The sequence below is a fragment of the Trachypithecus francoisi genome, unplaced genomic scaffold (genome assembly GCF_009764315.1).
Source record: "Trachypithecus francoisi isolate TF-2019V2 unplaced genomic scaffold, Tfra_2.0 Lachesis_group6, whole genome shotgun sequence".
Lineage (NCBI taxonomy): Eukaryota > Metazoa > Chordata > Mammalia > Primates > Cercopithecidae > Trachypithecus > Trachypithecus francoisi.
Window position 1 is genome coordinate 128,180,438 of NW_022681471.1, and position 18,640 is coordinate 128,199,077.

Below are 18,640 nucleotides of genomic sequence, written 5' to 3' on the forward strand. Positions count from 1 at the left end.
GTTTTCAGTGTTTAATTCTACATGGAATGTTCTGGAAGCTTTCATGAGAAAGTAGGATAAATGACTCATCCTAGTTTGCCTGAGACTGTTCCTGTTTGAAAACTGGACCTCATCAGTCCTGGACACACTGGAATGTGGTTTACCCTATGGCAAACCAATCAGTCAAATTTCAACAACTAACCTTTCCACTTATTTCCTGTCTTCCTAAATATACTACAGTCAGTCTTCTTTATAACTACACTGCCTGGGCTATGGCTAAGGACAAATGCATTCTCTTCTTCTTCTCACTGTTGAACATAGGATGCCTTTAACTCTTTCTGACATTTTCACAGTCAAAATTAAACCCGTGCCATTAACCTGAAGTCACAACAAAGTAACACAATAGTAATGAGCATCAGAAGCCGATAGACTGAGAAAAGACTGATGCCTCAAGTTGATTGAGTCTGGGTTTTGATGCTCAATACAACAAAATGGGCATTACAAAAATCATTTGGTTTTCAGGACTTTTTGTGTCTCAGAATTACGGACAATGGATGGCAAACTCCATTGCCATTCTTAGATCATTATCATTTTCAGTCTTGTACAACTGGAATTTCATTTGGAGGGGACATGAAAATGAGAAAAATGGCCAAGCAAATGACAGTTATGAGGATTATAGATAAACAGAGACTCAAGGGGATAAAGATGCATACTTATTATTTTTGAACACACAAATCAGAATGTAGGTTCCTCATAATAAAACAGGCTTAACCAATCTTCTTGCTCTGTGACTATAGTTTGGATTGTATATTTTATCAGAAGAGACTTATTTTCATATAACTTGTGATAGTAACAGAGGAATCACCATAGTTACTAGGTGTGATTGTTTGAGTCAGCCGGGTACCATTTCCCTCCACTCCTAAAACCTATTTGCCTGTGCTTGTGGCCACGCCCACTTTAATGAGCATTGGATGAGTGATCTAACACAGCATTCCTAAACCTTGGCACTATTGACACTTGGGAGAAGACCATGCTTTATTGATTGAGGGTGAGCACTGGGCTGTATAGTTCTTTGTGGTGGGGGCTGCCTTGTGCATTATAAGATATTTACCAGAATTCCTGCCCTCTGCCTATTGGATACCATTAGCATCCCCCAAATTGTAACAACCAATCCTGTTTCTACATATCATCTTCTGTTCCTGGTGAGGTAAAATTACTCCTGGGTGAGAATCCATCTAATACTAATTTGAAAAATGTCCTTGGAACGTGGACCTTTAGATTTTCCATTGTGCTGTTTCGTAGTAAGTATAGGCTCTTCATAGCAGTACCACTGTGATAGGCATTGTGACTTAATCCCTTCAGATATGTTCTTTGTCTTCATTTCTCACTGAGGGGTTTGTAAACACTGAGTATCAAGTGTGGGTCAAAGAGCTTCCATGCTGATACCTTAAAATCTATTTTCTGTAAATAAAAGGCGGGGACAAAAAAAAGGAAAATAATGACCTTTCTTACCTTGCAAGGAGAGACACCCAATTGTTCAAACCCACATCCATGCAATCTTAGTCTTGCCTGATGATGTCATGGTGAATGAGCAGGTGGGGAGACCCTGCCCAGTGGTTTTGTCATTCTTGCAGTGGGAGGTTAAGGATCAATGTTGACAGCACACTATTCCATTTCAACAAGAATCTAACATGAAAAGCCATGCTGGAAGATTGATTACAGTTTCAAATGCCATCTCTGGGGGGAAAAGTAACATTTCTGAGACTTTGATTGAACCTCAGAAATTGTTGCTAGAAGCCTAACTTCAATAAAGCAAAATCCACATTTATAAAAATCTATATGGAATAGTAATTTTTCTCTAATGTGATGTTCTCTTGTGATTTTTTTACCAAGTGGGATTATGCTTCATATTTCAAAGCATAAACAATAGATTTATACATTAATAAATAGTTTAAGGCATATACTAGATTTTTGGTCTAAATGTCAACAAGTTAAAGGAAAAGTCTTCAATAGGTTCAAAGCTATCTTCTTGGCTTTCTTCTGAGACCATTTTCTACTCATTTCTAGGACTTTGTATCAGAGGTCAAAAAATTGTTTCTGCAAAGGGTTAGATAGTAAATAAATATTTCCAGCTTTGAGGGACAAATAGTATCTGTCACAACTACTCAACTCTGATATTGTAGCACAAAAGCAGTAAGGGAGTGGAGGCAGCTGTGTTCTGATACACTTTGTATTACAGACACTGAAATTTGAGTCTTATATGCTTTTCACATATCCCAAAATAATATCCTTTTTTCAACCATTTAAGCATGTAAGCCTTCTATGAAAACAGGTATCAGGACAGATTTTTCTTGTGGGCCATTGTTTGTGCGAACCTAGCCCTATGCAGAAAATAGCTATTGAGTGTTTGCTATGGTGAACAAATGAGATGTGCTCTCTGCCTTCTTGATCCTTAGAGCTGTGGAAAGGACAGTTGTCACGTGAATAAATCAGGAAATAAATGAATCAATTATTATGCAAGTAGTAATAATTGCTATCTGGGGGAAAAGAGGTGCTATGATAGTCAACAGTGGGGGAGCCTGCTTCATATAGGGTAGTGATGGAGGGCTTCCTTGCGGCAGCAGTGTGAGCCGAGATGTGAGGATGGGTAGGAGTTAGGCAGAGAGTGGGAAGAAGAAAAGTGGGGAGAGAAATCCTTTAGACCAGCAGTCCCCAACCTTTTTGGCATGAGGGACCATTTTTGTGGAAGACAATTTTTCCATGGACAGTGGGGGATGGTTTTGGGATGATTCAAGTGTGTCACATTTATTGTGTACTTTATTTCTATTATTATTACATTGTAATATATAATGAAGTAATTCTACAGCTCACCATAATGTGGAATCAGTGAGAGACTTGAGCTTGTTTTCCTGCAACTAGACAGTCCCATCTGGCGGTGATGGGAGACAGTGACAGATCATCAGGCATTAGATTCTCCTGAGGAACACACAACCTAGATCCCTCACATGCGCAGTTCACGATAGGTTTTGTGCTCGTATCAGAATCTGGCTCGTATCAGATGCCCTGGCTGATCTGACAGGAGGTGGAGCTCAGACAGTAACGTGAGTGATGGAGAATGACTGTAAATAGAGATGAAGCTTGGCTCACCTGCCGTTTACTTCCTGCTGTGCAGTGTGATTCCTAAGAGGCCTGGGGGTTGGGAACCCCTGCTGTAGTAAAGAAAGAACTCATGAGGCTGGGCACAGTGGCTCACACCTATAATCCCAACACTTTGTCAGGCTGAGGCTCTGTTTAGCCCAAGAGTTTAAGACCAGCCTGGACAACATAGTGGAAACCTATCTCTACAAAAACTAGCCAGCTGTGGTGGTACACCTGTAGTCCTAGCTACTTGGGAAGCTGAGGTGGGAGGATTACTTTAGCCTGGGAAGTCAAGGCTGCAGCGAGCCATGATCACACTGCTGTCTGGGCAATAAAGTGAGACCCCGTCTCAAAACAAAACAAAACAAAACAAAAAGCAAAAACAAAGAAATAAAAGCGCTCATGTCATTTAATTATGTCAATATATGATTACCCAGCATGTGATAATAATCACATCTTTTGAATTAATTCACAGGAAGAACCCGATGCCCTTGGTTTGACTCTACTAAGAGCCCCTCAGTTGCTGAACCTGCACACAGTCATCTCAGTAAATTAAGATCTTCCTGAGGACAATGGCGCAAGATCATCTTCAGCTGTTCATAGCGTAAGTATGAGAGGTGCATGTGTTTGTATCTTCACCCTGATACTCACATGTTTGACTCACCCGGACTGTGTGGTCTGAGTCAAATAGTGGTATGCAGTGACCTTCATAATGGTGTTCGGGGCATTCTGATATTGCAGGGATGACATGCACATGGTGCTATTGCAGCTATCTTTCATTCAGAAAGAACTTTCCATCAAAAGGTCAAAGGGGAGCATCTGTGGGGCAAATATATTTTTGTAAAGAAAGACTGTGCTGGGCCAGTGGGGGCAGCGTGCATAATCTGATGAGCATAAGCAAGTGGCCTGTTATGTGGCAAGTCTGGAGGAATATAGGGATGGGGGCTTACAAATTATTTAATGCATCCCCCTGGACCCTTGAGTTGGCTCTAGTTCAATCAGCAAAGGTACAGAAACATGGCACAGTGGAAAAGCTCGCAGTATACCTGTTCTTAGCTGATCAGCTGCAGCAATACCTGAGGGACAGAACGGGGTCCCTCCCCTCAGGAAGAGCTCCCCCGCCTGGTGGAGGCGAGGGCTGAGGGCATACCCAGGTCTCTCCCTGCAGGAAGTTCTTTTTCCGTGGTAGAGCTGAAGGTTGAGGGCATACTCAGGTCCCTCCCTGCAGGAGGAGCTCCTTCCACAGATGGAGCTGAGGGTTGAGGGCATACCCAGGTCCCTCCCTGCAGGAGGAGCTCTTTCCCCTGGTGGAGGTGAGGGCATACGCAGGTCCCTCCCTGCAGGAGGAGCTCCTCCCCCTGGTGGAGGTGAGGCCTGAGGGGCAGAGCATGGTCCCTCCCTGCAGGAAGAGCTCTTTTCGCTGGTGGGAGGTGAGTGTGCAGGGTGAAAGTCTTTAGGGTGGATGAGGGAAACATAGTTTTAAAAGCCCCTGCGGGGAAGAATCCCTGTTATTTCACATCTGTTCTTGGACATGTCTGCACCACTATGGCACTGTGCTATCAGAACACCAGGGGGCACAATATTTGGCCATTCAGAGCATTCATGGTCCCCCACAGCAGCTGGCTCAAAGAAATGGGCAGAAAGATGCTTTCGGAGGAGATGTTTGGTTCAAATCAGTGTGAAAAGACTCCCAAACTCAGAGACCCTGGGGCTGGGGATTCCATCCCATCCCAAGCTGGCAGTGTGTTCCCAGGAGAATATTTCACCTCTGCATGCCTTAGTTTCCTCCTTTGTAAAAAGTTACTTAAAGACGCTGGGCCTGGTGGCTCAGGCCTGTAATCTCAGCACTTTCGTAGGCTGAGGCGGGCGGATCACCTGAGGTCAGGAGTTTGGGACCAGTCTGGCCAACATGGTGAAACCCCGTTCCTACTAAAAATACAAAAATTAGCCCAGCGTCGTGCCATGCATCTATAGTCCCAGCTACTTGGGAGGCTGAGGCAAGAGAATCCCTTGAACCCGGGAGGCTGGGGTTGCAGTGAGCTGAGATCGCGCCACTGCACTCCAGCCTGGGCTATGGAGCAACACTCCGTCTCAAAAAGAAAAAAAAAAAAAGGAGGGGTACGGGGGATGAGCGGCAGTTTCATAGGGTGCTTATAAAAGGTAAGAGACGGCCCCTGTTTTGGGAAAATGTGGTGAAAACCTGGATAATCCTGCCAGCCAGGGCGATGGGAGCTGAAAGCGGGCTTGCAGGGTGATTTAATGATTTTCAACAGGCAGTTTCAGGGGTTATGGATGGTAGTAGTTATGTGTCAGGGTAGACTTTGCCCTTTAGGGAGAATTTGGTAAAGTCTGGAGACATTTTTGGTCGTGAGAATTTTGAAGTGGGGCGCATGTAGTGGGTGGAGGCCAGGGGTGCCGCTAACCATCCCACAGTGCACCCACAGTTCCTCACAAATCTGAAGTGTCGTGCTGAGGGTGACAAACCCTGCTCACCGCAACAAGAGGATTTAACTTAATCTTCTCTTTCTTCCTAGAATAGTCAATGGTCTTTTACTTTGAGGGATATGAGTCAGAATAAGAATTAAAGAGAACAAAAGGACAATGACCTTTTAGGATTTTTCTTTCTATTAAATTTAAACCCCGTAACAGAGGATTCTCCGTCTGAAAGCAACATCCGTGGAGGCTTAAAGCCTCAGCTACATTCATTCCTAACACTGAGCAGCTTAACAGATTCATTTTCCATTATGATTCTGTAATTTGTTCTTTAAAAGGATTGTGTGCTCCTTTTTTCTGTTTCAGAAACAAACTTTTTGGGCGTTTTAAAGAATAATTTGTTTTCTAAAGTCATTGATAATACATGGGCTGGCATGAATTTGTGACCTCGCTTTCAAGGTCTTCAGCGTTGGCTAAGTAGGGTTTTATTTTTATTTATTCCCCTGGAAACTGTACATTTTGCAGGGAAATGCTTTAAGTACCTATATTTTTTTTTTGTCATTTTAATATACAGAAAAGATTGGCATTCTCTAGACCCAGCTAGAAAGGCTTTGAAAAAAAAATGACAGATGCAGTAGCTAATTAAAACTATGCAGCTGAAAGAGTTCATGATTAATTCATGATAAACTAATACAGCATTCATTATCCTTTCTTAATGTTCTGAGATAAAGTGGGAGTGTTGCAGTGGGAGTTGAAATATTTGTTCTAAATATCTAATAACAGTGTCCATTCTATCTTACTAGCATAAAGCCACCCTCATAGAGGTATTTTAATGCGCTTCACAATTCAGAATTTAGGGTTCTTACATACAGAGTATTAAACTCTCTCCCTCCCCTAAATGGATGAAGACTTTGGAGATTGTCAGGAAAACACTTATATTGTCTGTAGTTTTCCTGATTTGTTCCCCTCCAAGGAAAAGATTTAGTAATAGGAAAACATAATTTTTTTTTTTTTTTCTTTTTGAGACAGACTCTCACTCCGTCGCCCAGTCTGGAGTGCAGTGGAGTGATCTCGGCCCACTGCAACCTCCGCCTTCTGGGTTCAAGCAATTCTTCTGCCTCAGCCTCCTGAGTAACTGGGATTACAGGCAAGCGCTACCATGCCCAGCTAATTTTTGTATTTTTAGTAGAGATGGGGTTTCACCATATTGGCCAGGCTGGTCTCGAACTCCTGACCTCGTGTGGAGGCTGGAATTTTTCAGGATAGTTTGACAGGCAAGAGGCTAGAGAATGGGAAAGGCTGATTGGTACCATCTGCGAAGAAATCACAGAGGTATCAAAACTGTCTTTGTGCGCCAAGTCGGTTCCTGCATGGGGGTCAGTGGTCCGGTGACATCACTTGTTCCACCAGAATGCAAAATCTGAAAAATATTTTACATACCAGGCTTAGGTTTTACAATAGTGGTGTTGTCTGTAGGGGCAATTAGGGAAGTTACACATCTTGTGACCACCAGCTCCATGACTCCTGAGCAGTAAGCAGGTTAGGAAGCAATGACTAGTTATCATGCAGCTATGTGTAGGTCTTAGCAGAATGCAGGTCTCTCCCATAAGTGTAACCTTGGGACCATTCATTGGTTTTACAAAGGTGGTTTTGGTCCCCAAACAAGGAGGGGTAGTTTTGGGAAGGGACTGTTGTCATCGTTGCTTTAATGTTAAACTGTAAACTAAAATCCTCCCATAGTTGGTTTGACCTACCCAGAAATGAGCAAGGGAAGTTAGCTTGTGACATTACAAGCAAGATGGAACCAGTTATGTTAGATTTCTCTCACTGTTATAATTTTTGCAAAGGCATTTTCAAATTCCTGTTGCTTTGTTACGTGATACAGTCATACGTCGCTGGATGACGGGGATACGTTCTGAGAAATGCACTGATGGGTGATTGTGTCACTGCGTGAACATAATAGAGTGTACTCACACAAACCTACTATACACGCAGGCTGTATGGTATGGCCTATTGCTCCTACACTAAAAACCTGGGCAGCATGTGACCGACCGTACCGAATACTGCAGGCAGTTGTATCACAATGGTAATTATTTGTGTATCTAAACATGTCTAAAAATAGAAGGTACTGTAAAAATATGGAATTATAATCTTATAGGACTACCATTGTATATATGATTCATCGTTACCCAAAACATCATTATGTAGTACATGACTATATTTATAAAATAAGTGTGGAAGCCGCAATGTTTCTTTTGCATGTTGCTTCTTTATGTAGTATTCAGCACGTGGGAGATTTTTGTCAAGAAGTGCATTTAGAACTTGTCTTTGGTAATACCTGTACCGCCCTCTAAACTGCTCAACTTCTACTTTTACCCAAGACAGGGTACACATGATGATCACTACTGAATACAATCTCTAGAGTTGTGTCAGGGTTTATAGACATAGTGGTGGATTTCACACTTCCCATTCTGTGTTTGTCTCTGCATGGTTTGCAGAATCAGGATTAACACAGGTGCTGTGGCTCTGTGGACCTGTGAATTAGTGCAAGAGCAACAAAGCCTGTCTTGCTTTTTCTCGGCAAGTACACCCTGGCTTCAGAATTGAGAATAACTTTGTTATACGTTTCAAAACATAGTGTGTAGAAGTGCCTAAGGAAGAAAACATTGCATTTATAAGAAGACATCTTACAAACACTCCAGTCAACACTAATTTGCTACCTTTACATCCGTTCTAGTGAAAGCACTTAGAATGCTTGACTTTATGTGCGGTGCTTGGCAAACTGCTCCCGTTGGAACCCTCAGGGTTCCTCAGGCTGCTCCTGGGAGCTTCTTCAGCCCTGGGGGGAATGGTCAGAGATTTAATTCCACTCACTTCTATAAGAACAACACTGATTTTCATCTCTATTAGACATTCTTATGGACAGAAGTTCCTGTTACTAAAAACAATGACAGCCACTGCTTTCTCTACCTGTTCTGTTTTATAACACTGAAGCTGAGAGATATTAAGGTGCTTACCTAAAGACTAGATAAGGTCTGTGGATAACCTCTCCTGTATCTTAGGCATGATTTCTTTAGCTTAATTGTTGCATAGCGAAGGAAAAAGTAATTTTTCCTCTACCCTTTCTGAGTTCTTATCTAGGACAGACCCTTGTAACAAAAGGCAGATAAACAAGAGAAAACAGAAGTTTATTCACATGGATACCTCCTGTATATCTGGGCAATATCCAAGGAATATTGAGTACATCTCAAAGAAGTGGAAGAGAGAAAGGTGTGGGAAGGGACAGTTATGGAGAAATAACCAGGAAGGGTATGGTAAACCAGGGTAAGTTTGGCTATGCAGATTTCAGTTGGTGCCTTCTCCAACCTTAAGAGTTTTTAGTGATTCAGCCTTCCTTCTCTTCCAGTATCATGAAGGAGAAACCCTTACAAATGCAGATTTCTTTTACAGATGTAAATCTCTCTTAGAAAACAGTAACTTCTACTCTGTTTTAAGAGCTTCTCCTGTGTCTGCAATTACTCAAAATAATTCTTATGCCAAAGAGGCATATTGTGGGGTGATGTATTCTTGTCCTTTTTTAGTGTACTGATGTAAAAAAAAAATGTGATATATGCATATGTATGTATACAACTCTCTCTCCACTGTCTTCTACACTGTCTAGCCATGGGATCCACACCACCACCACTACAACTACCAGTGACCACCACAACAAAGAGATGCATGGATTTTAGTGGAAGAAATTATTTTTAGACTCAAAGATATTTAATGCAAACAATCTGAGCCGTCTTTCATTTGTTTCTTAGCTGTCTCTTCACGTGTACCTGTGTCTCTATCTGTATTTTGGACACCTTGGGCTGAGTCATCTTCATCTCTTAGGTGTGCAACACTCTGGCCTCCTGGTAATCTGCCTGCATCCATCAAGGTCTCCCTCACCACCAGCAGTCAGAGACACCTTCTCAAAACCCAGACCTAACCCTGCCACTGGCCCTATTGGAACGCTTTGATGGCTTCCCATTGGAAGGAAGGTGGAATTTCAGAACCAGGCCTGGGTGGGTCTCCATTGTCTGCCTCCTACCTTTCTTCCTACTCTCAGGTCCTCCCTGCATCTGCCTCCCCCTGGCTTTCTTTTTCCCCATCAGGCAACTTGTCTTAAAACCTGTCCTACTACCCAGGCTGTCTTCCCCTCAGGGCCACCTCCCCAGCCAACTCCTCCTTCCAGTAGGCTTCCTTCCTCTCTTTGGCTAAGTAATGCCCACTCCATGCTCCAGGCACTCTTGTTGCATTTGCAGTTTCATACTATTTCTTGTATGATTATTTGTCCAATATTGATTATTTGAATAAGATCTGACTTTGCAAATACATTGCAAAGCTCTATGAAGGCAAGACCATGCAGTGCATCCTACTGTTACAGGAAAGGGGTCCCGAGCCAGACCCCAAGACAGGGTTCCTGGTCTTGTGCAAGAAAGAATTCAGGGTGAGTCCACAGTACAAAGTTTGTTAAGAAAGTAAAGTGGTGAAAGTACAGCTACTCCATAGACAGAGTAGGATGTTCCCTAAGGTAAGAGGAGAACGCGTCCACTCTAGGTACAGTACTTATTTATATATAGGATAAAAAATGATCATGGGGTGATGTGCTCTGCTACAAGGTTTGTGATAAAGGATTAATTTTCTTAATTGCTATATTTTACAAGAATCGATATTATTAAATTTAAAGCAAAATTAGGAATGCTTCTGTTCTCAAGATATCAGGGTGTTAGGACACTCCCATTCTGGGTCTGTTTACTAAACATTATTAATCTGTTCCCTTGACCATAAGCATCTAGAGGCTAGGAACACCTAACTTTCTGGGAGTGCAGCCCAGCAAGTTCCAGCCTCATTTTCCTAGCCCTCACTCAAGATGGAGTCGCTCTGGTTCAAACCCCTCTAACACTATTGTATCCCTACAATGCACAGCGTGCCTTAGTAGATGTTTAGTAAGTAACTGCTGATACATGGATGAAAAAAAAATGGTTGCAATGCCATATTAATACAATACTGATAAAAATTATATACATTTGGATTTCAGTCACATAGGCAAAAAACAACTTTCTGATATGATTTAGCCAATAACTGACACCAATATAAAAAATGGTCTGTAACCCCCAATGGATTCTCCTTGCACAGGTAGAGCTTGTTTATCAAGACAGAAATAGAGAAAGAATGAATGCACACAGAGCCAGTTAAATGGAAGACCAGAGTTTTATTACTAAAATCACTCTCTCTGTACATTTGGAGACAGTGTTTTTTTTTAAGGCAGGTAGGGGGTTAGGAAGTGGGGAATGCTGATTGGTCGGGTTGGAGATGAAATAGGGGCCCAAAGTGGGTTCTTCTTGCTGTCTTCTGTGCCTGGGTTAGATTACAGAACTGGCTGAGGCAGATTCCTGATCTGCATGGCACCAGCTGGTGCATCAGATCACAGGGTCTAAAAAGCATCTTGAACTCCAATCTTAGGCATTCCAATAGTGACCGTATCCCTAGGACCATCTGGGGAGGTTGAGAATCTTGTGGCCTCTGACTGCAGGACCTCTGAGCCGTACTTTCTAAACCTGTGGCAAATGTGTTGTCCTACAGAGGTGATGTGGTCCCCAGGCAAGAATGGGATTTGTTTCCAGAAAAGGCTGTTACCATTTTTGTTTCCACGTTAACACTGTAAATTCCTCCTATAGTTAGCTCAGTCTGTGTTCAGGAATGAACCAGAGCAGTCTGCAGGTTAAAGGCAAAAAGGAGTTGGTTAGGTCACATCTCTTTCACTGTCGTAATTTTCTCACTGTTTTTGCAAAGGCAGTTTCAGATCTTTAACCCTGTCCGGGGTTTCACAAACTTTAGCCTTGTTCTATTGAGTTTATATCCTCAAATAGGGTAAAGCCTAATACCTGTTAAAAGATTTTCTCCAGTTAATCTACCCAGATTCCAGAGGAAGCAAAAATGTCTGCTGCCTGGCGGCAAGTTTTTTTTTTTTTCTTTATAGAGTTTTAAATTAAGGTCCATGAATTTCCTGCCATATTTTCCTGTCTGTGCTTCAGCTGCCTTACTGACAATCACTTAATAAGTATAGCAGTTCCTTAGTTTATACTGCATGTGAGATAGCTTGCTTATGAGAATAATTTTTTCTATATAAAATTCTTATTAAATCCTCCATTTTAGGAGTGAGTTCTATAGAAAGTTCTGTGGAAATTCTCTATTTTAGGAGTGAGCCTGCAATACAGTTTTCAAATACAATATTATATTTGAAGTCAATCAGGAAGTGATCCATCTATACTACAACTTCTCATCATGTTTCAATACACAATGTTGGAAGAGAGTAATGAAGTGTCCAAAATTAGATTGGTTTTATAATTTAGGGGCACAGCCTTCTAATTTTACAATAATAATCAGTTGACAGAGAATGGTTAGTATAATACTTGTGTTAATCGATCCTACTTTCTATCTCTATTTTGTTAAAATCAACTCCAAATGTTATGGCATGGTAGAAATTTACCATTTATGATAATAAATAGTGTTTTCACAGTTTCCCCTTCTCTTAACATAAAACTTAGGTTCTTGCTTAGACTTCTAAATTTTTATGACTGTTTTAGTTTCTGGGAGTCCTTAGGGATTTTGCAGTTTCTTTCCAGAGCCTGAGGGGCTTTGTTGTATGTTTGTGTAATATTTCACACCTGATGAATGGAGAGCCCGTTGATATTAGTCATCTGTCAACTTTATCTCAAGATTCCGGTATTCAGAGTGAGGGTTGATTAAGTGCATAGCCAATGTAATATACATTTACAATAATGAATCAAATGTCAATAATGAATCAAATGTCATTTCCTTGCTTATGTTCTTTGCTTTTTAAAATAAGGCCCACAGCAGTTATTCTGAGATCCAAACTTCGACTCTTACATAAATTTGTCTTAAGGACATTTTTCTTTGCTAGAAAAAAAAAAAAAAAAAAATTACCTAATAAAATCCTTAGCTTTGGAGACATCACCATACAAATGTAAAAGATAAGTGTGTGAAGCACATTTAATAACACTGAACCTAATAATGATAACTCAAACTCATTTTGATTTCCTATCTACAAACCACACGTTTGAAGTATTAGAAAATTTTGTGAACTTTTTTTTTTTTAATAATACTGTTGTGTACTTTATTTCAAATATTATCCTAGGTCCTCTTGTATGAGAATATCTAGAATCAGTTTAGTCTTTAATTCCTGGTTTTCTTCTTACTCCTTTGAAAAATATTATTTAAGTAATGTTTTTTGTTTTTTACTGCTAACTCCCCAAATTTGTTATAAGTAATATTTTTGTTATTTTCTTTCATCGCATGTGGGAAGATTCAATAACTATGATGTAATTCATTTAAGAAAATTTTTTGTCATACATGTCAGAAATTTTGAAATCCCATATAGTAACTCTAGACTCTCAAATTTCAAATCATATTACGACATCTCTTATGGAAAAACATGCTTCAGCTTTCTCTGCCTCCAACATGTAATTGATAAGCTCATGTTCTCATTTTGAGAGGTAGAACTAGTGAAATGGGGCCAAGCAAATGCTAAAAACAATAAAATGAGCTCTCTTGCTGTCTTTGGATGTTTCTTGGACCAAGCATTAAAAAGATGGATGATACGGAAAGGGAGGAGGGGAGATGATTTTTCGTTTGTGTATTCAGTGACGGGAAGGAGATGCCAAGGACAAAAACGGATGCCCCAGTGCCACAGTGAACATATTTCCTTAGCTCTGAGTTTGTTAGTGGGGGGTTCTGTGGATTCACACCAAGAACTGCAGTCCAAGCAAATTTTGTAGTCTCATCTGACACATTTCTCCAAAGCTTAGCCCTTCTCAAACTCTCCTATTTCAACCACTTTGCCCCGTTTCCCCTGTTCACCTGCAAGCCACACATGACCCTCAGCACATATGACAAGAGCTGTCCTGCCACATGTAGTTTGCTTTGCTACCCATTGTTTAAATGAAGCTATATATAAAACCATAAACTGACTAGATGGGTGAATGGATGGATGGATGGATGGATGATATACAGACAGGCAGATATGTAGATAAATGATAGATCAATGGATGATAGATAGATAGACAAGCAAACAGCTATACAGATAGATGATGGATGGATGGATAGGTAGATGGATGGATAGATAGATGGATGCATGGATGATAGATTATATAGATAGATGATGGATGATAGGCAGACAGATATGTAGATAGATGATAGATGGATGGATGGACAGATAAATAGATGGATATATAGATATATACATATCTAGGTTGATATATAGATTGATGCCAGATAGATAGATGGATGGATGGATAGATAGATAGCAGTTTCCATTTCTGTACTTTTACGGTTTCCATGTTGAGAATGTTCTCAAAGGGACATGTTTGTGGTTAAATTTTCTGAATCAACAACAAAGATCACTCCTTCAAGAATGCTCTCTCAACATAAAAACCCAAACCAATTTTGTGTTTTTATAGCCTCTCTTTTCTCACACACATACTTAACTTATTTATTTTTTTGGCCAGAGTTGTGGCTTTATGAATCAGTATTAGAGCCATTATTATTATAGAGAAGGGTCAGCGGGCCCTCTACCTACTGAATGGAGATTTCATTTCCATCCTGTCTCCTTTCTGCTTGTGCTGTTGGAGGGATGTTCTTTCATCACATCCTTTTCACTCTTCAAAGGCGTTCTTCTCAACAGTAATCCACTCACAAGTTGTTATTGCTTCATGGTTTGTGTAGATGTGGGAGATCCGCTCTGCTTTAGGGAACTGCGCCAGAGGTTTCATGCATTTGTCTTTGATCACTGATCTAGAGACTTCCAGCTATTTGGGTTTCAGGGATATAAGAACAGAGAAGCCTTTAGAGAGTCCAGACCTGAGCCCTCCTCAGAAGAAGGACTTGTCTATGTTTGTTGCTAGGATGGACCCCTGACAACATGGCCACCTGTTCTGTTTTCTAATCCACGATGCTCGTAATGGTTAATTTTAGGTGTCAGCTTGACTGGGTTAAGGAAGACCTAGAGAGCTGCTGAAGCATTACTTTTGTATGTGTCTTTGAGGGTGTTTCCAGAGGAGACTGGTGTGGCCAGCTGCAGAAATGAGGGCTGTCATTGTCACGAGTATTTTCTCCCTATTTTGTTAAGAATACATCTGTGTGTATATATAAATATATTTAGTATCAAGATAAAACATAAATAAATACATGCATTTAGCAAATATCTTTGTTTTCATTCCTCTTATTCCTTTATTATATGACATAAGGTATATTGGCTTTATATAAGTATATGATATGATGGTTTGTGTTTTCCTGTTGAGAGCGTTCTTGGAGTATCTTTGTTATTGACTTAGAAATTTTGACCACAAACATGTTTCTTTGAGAACATTCTCAACATGGAAACCACAAAAGTGCATATAATATATAAACCACTCTATTGACTACCTCTCTATCCGTATTTAAGTATTATTAATTTTACCTCATGGTATTTAAGTGATGGGATATCAGGAGAAGAGTCAGTATCACCCAAGGGCTTGATCTCCTCTTCCGGGGAAAGGGATTACTGCATTTTCAGCTGTGTGCAGAATGGTTACATCATGTTAGGTGGAACTGTTGTAACTTTCTTATCTTCATTGGAAATTAAGTATGGTTTAAGGAAATGCTTATGGGTGCGAAGTTGATGATGGGTGGATTCGTGATGGTTGATTTTAGGTGTCAACTTGACTGGATTAAGGGATACTTAGAGAACTGGTAACTGTTCATTACTTCTGGCTGTGTCTGTCAGGGTGTTTCCAGAGGGCATTGGCATGAGAGTTGGCGGACTAAGTGGGGAAGATCCACCATCAATGTGGACTGGCACCATCCAATCAGCTGGAGGCCAAGATGGGACATAAAGCAGAGAAAAAAGTTACCTCTCTCTCTTTCTCTCTCCATCTCTCTCCCTGTGTATCTCTATCTCTGTGTGTCTGTCTGTGTCTATCTCTGTCTCTCCCTCTCTATCCATGTCCCTGTCTCTCTGCGTCTCTCTCCCTCTCTTCGTCTCTCTCTTTCTTTCCCTGGTTTTGTCTCTGTCTCTCCCTCTTTGCCTCTGTTTCTGTTTCTCCCTGTCCCTCTCTTTCTCTCTCTTCGAGCTGAGACACTCTTCATCTCTAGCCCTAGAATATTAGAGCTCCAGGCTCTCCCACTCTTGGACTCCAGGATCTATGCTACCCACGCCACAAGTTCTTAGGCCTTTGGCCTCAGGCTGAGAATTACTATACTTAGAACATTCTTCCATGGGGCAAAAACTCTAAAGATTAGAAATCTGTGTTAGTTCATTTCTCTGCAACAAGTATTTATTAGACACTTACCATGTGCTTAAAAAATAGGGACTAAACACATTTCTCTAAAAAAAGGAACCTTGTTAATTTTTTCTGATTATATGACAAGGGACAGCTGCACAGGGAACAGAGCTCATTAAACTGAAGTTCTCTAAATTAGGGTCTCTTCAGGCCAACTGTAAGCCCAAGTTCATTTTCTTTTTATTCCCATTAGTACAAATTATCATATTTGAGAAGCATTATAAATTTGACTATGACACTTTCTCCATCAGTAGGAATACAGTATGATTAAATTGTACTTTGTAAACTGTTTTTTTTCTGTTTGTAAAAGTAGGTAGAACATTTTATATATATAAGAATTTATAAAGAATCATATAAAACCACTGGTAGTTCTGCTCCCTGCAAACTAATCCCAAATAAAGTGATATCATCATTCTTTCCAGTTATGTGTATGCCTTTCTATACAAACATATGCACATGAAACAAACATATCCATATCCATATGCAAATATATATATATATATATATATATATATATATATATGTAGAGAGAGAGAGAGAGAGAGAGAGACAGGGTCCTGCTCTGTTGCCCAGGGTGGAATATGGTGGCACAGTCATAGCTCACTGTAGCCTCAAACTTCTGGGCTCAAGCAATTTTCCTGTCTCAGCCTCCCAAGTAGTTGGGACTACAGGCATGTTCTACCACGCCCAGATAATTCTTAAATTTTTTGTAGAGATGCGGTCTTGCCATCTTGCGCAGGCTGCTCTCAAACTTCTGTCCTCAAGTGATCCTCCTACACTTGACCTCCCAAAGTGCTGGGATTACAGGCATGAGCCACTGCACCTGGACAGATTGTTTTTTTACATTTATGATGATGTTGCCTTTATATCATGTTCGATTCTGCCTTTTACACCCTAAAATTATACCATGAGGTTTTATATATGACAAAATATTCTTCAAAAATTGAGAATATTCTAGTGTGTAATTTATTTTTTCCTCAAGTCTCCTACTTCTTAATTTTCTAACCCAACTGTTGGCATGCCATAGTATTGCCAAATCAGTAGGTTAAAAACAGCATTTTCCTTGTGTTTAAACTTTAATTTTCTTTGATTTCCTGGTGAGGTTGAACATTTTCCATAATTGTATTAATTTATAATTGTTTTCTCATTCATCATTTGTCTTTTGCCATTTTAAAAAATATTAGGATGTTGATTATTTTCTCTGTTGATTCCCCTTTTTTCCTCCCTTCCTTCCTTCCTCCCTCCCTCCCTCCTTCCCTCCCTCCCTCCGTCCCTTCTTTCCTTCCTTTCTCCCTCCCCTCCTCCTTTCCTTCCTTCCTCCCTCCTCCCTTTCTTCCTCCCTTACTTCCCTTCCTTCCTTCCTTTCCTCCTTTCTCTCCATCTTTCTTCTTTCTTCCTTCCTTCCTTCTTCCTCCCTCTCTTCCTTTTTCTCCTCCTGCCTTCCTCCTTCCTTTTTCCCCCCTCACCTTTTCTCTCTCTCCTTCCTTCTTTCATTCCTTCATTTTTCCTTCCTTCCCTTCTTTCTTCCTTTCCTGCCTCTCTCCATCCTTCCTTTCTCCCTCCTTCCTCCTAACTTCTCTCCCTGCCTTCCTCCTTTCTTTCCTTCCCTTCTTCCCTCCTCCCCCCTTCCTTCCTTCCTTCCTCTCTGCTTGCCTCCCTTTTTGCCTTCCTTCTTTCCCTCCTCCCTCCCTCCTTCCCTCCCTCTCTTGCTCCCTAATCAGTTACTTATGATACCCTTCTGCACTCTGAGACCATGGATAATCATGATTGTTTTGCTGAGCTGTTTTGTGGCCCCACATGGCCCTAGGCCAGGCACTGCTCAGTAGCAGAGCTTCAGTTGCCTGTTGTTGACACACTGGTGGGCTTGGGCATGTGTGGTACCCAGACTCCATGGACAAGGGAAGAAGAAATATAAGATTTGGGGCTCTCTGTTGGTAAAATAAACCCCTGGGCAATTGCACGATCATCCATGCTAGCACAGGAAAGCTCTTAGCAGGCGTTTCTCCTTCCAGTTTACTTTGAAAGAAGAGGGGGCCTTCCCTGCCTACACACTAACATCCTGGTTTCATAGTGAGGAAGAGAAAGAATGGGAATTTAATCATTGCAATTATTATTCATCTATTCATCATGTTTTGTTGTTCCCCCCAAGCTAAAAGTGACAACTCTGTGCTGTGGTTCTTTGGGGATCTTACACGTGAGAGTGCAACCATAGAAAATGACATTAACTGGGCATGAAGGCTTCCTCCCCATACTGACTAGTAGCTTGCTTGGGAGCAGAGACCGTCAGCTTGAGGAGCAAATAGTGGGCACTCAGTGTATTCACTGACTTTATTCAGGGGCCAATGCAACTGTGTCTGGAGGGGTTGGCTGGTGTAAAACTCTAGGTTGGAAATTATTTGTTTTCTTTTACTTTCCTTTTTTTTTTTTTTTTTTTTTTTTTTTTTTTTTTTTTAGACAGGTTCTTGCTCTGTAGCAAGAGCAAGGCACTCCAGGCTGGAGTGCAGTGACCTGGTCATAGCAATCTCTTCCTCCTGGGCTCAAGTGGTCCCCTCACACACCACCACCATACCTGGCTAATTAAAAAACAAACTGTAGAGACAAGGTCTCGCTATATTGCCCAGTCTGGTCTAGAGCTCCCAGGCTCAAGCAGTCTTCGTGCCTCAGCCTCACAACATGCTGGGATTACAGGTGTGAGCCACTACTCTTGGTGGAAATCATTTTTC

At 41.1% G+C, this 18,640-nt stretch overlaps 1 protein-coding gene across 1 annotated transcript in view; it reads left to right on the forward strand.

Moving 5' to 3' along the window:
• Positions 1-18,640, forward strand: part of STS (steroid sulfatase) — a 207,726-nt gene that overhangs the window by 39,244 nt on the left and 149,842 nt on the right. The window contains 1 exon segment of the mRNA XM_033201712.1: positions 3,593-3,721. Coding sequence (XP_033057603.1) covers positions 3,690-3,721 — 32 coding nt within the window. The 5' untranslated portion in view covers positions 3,593-3,689.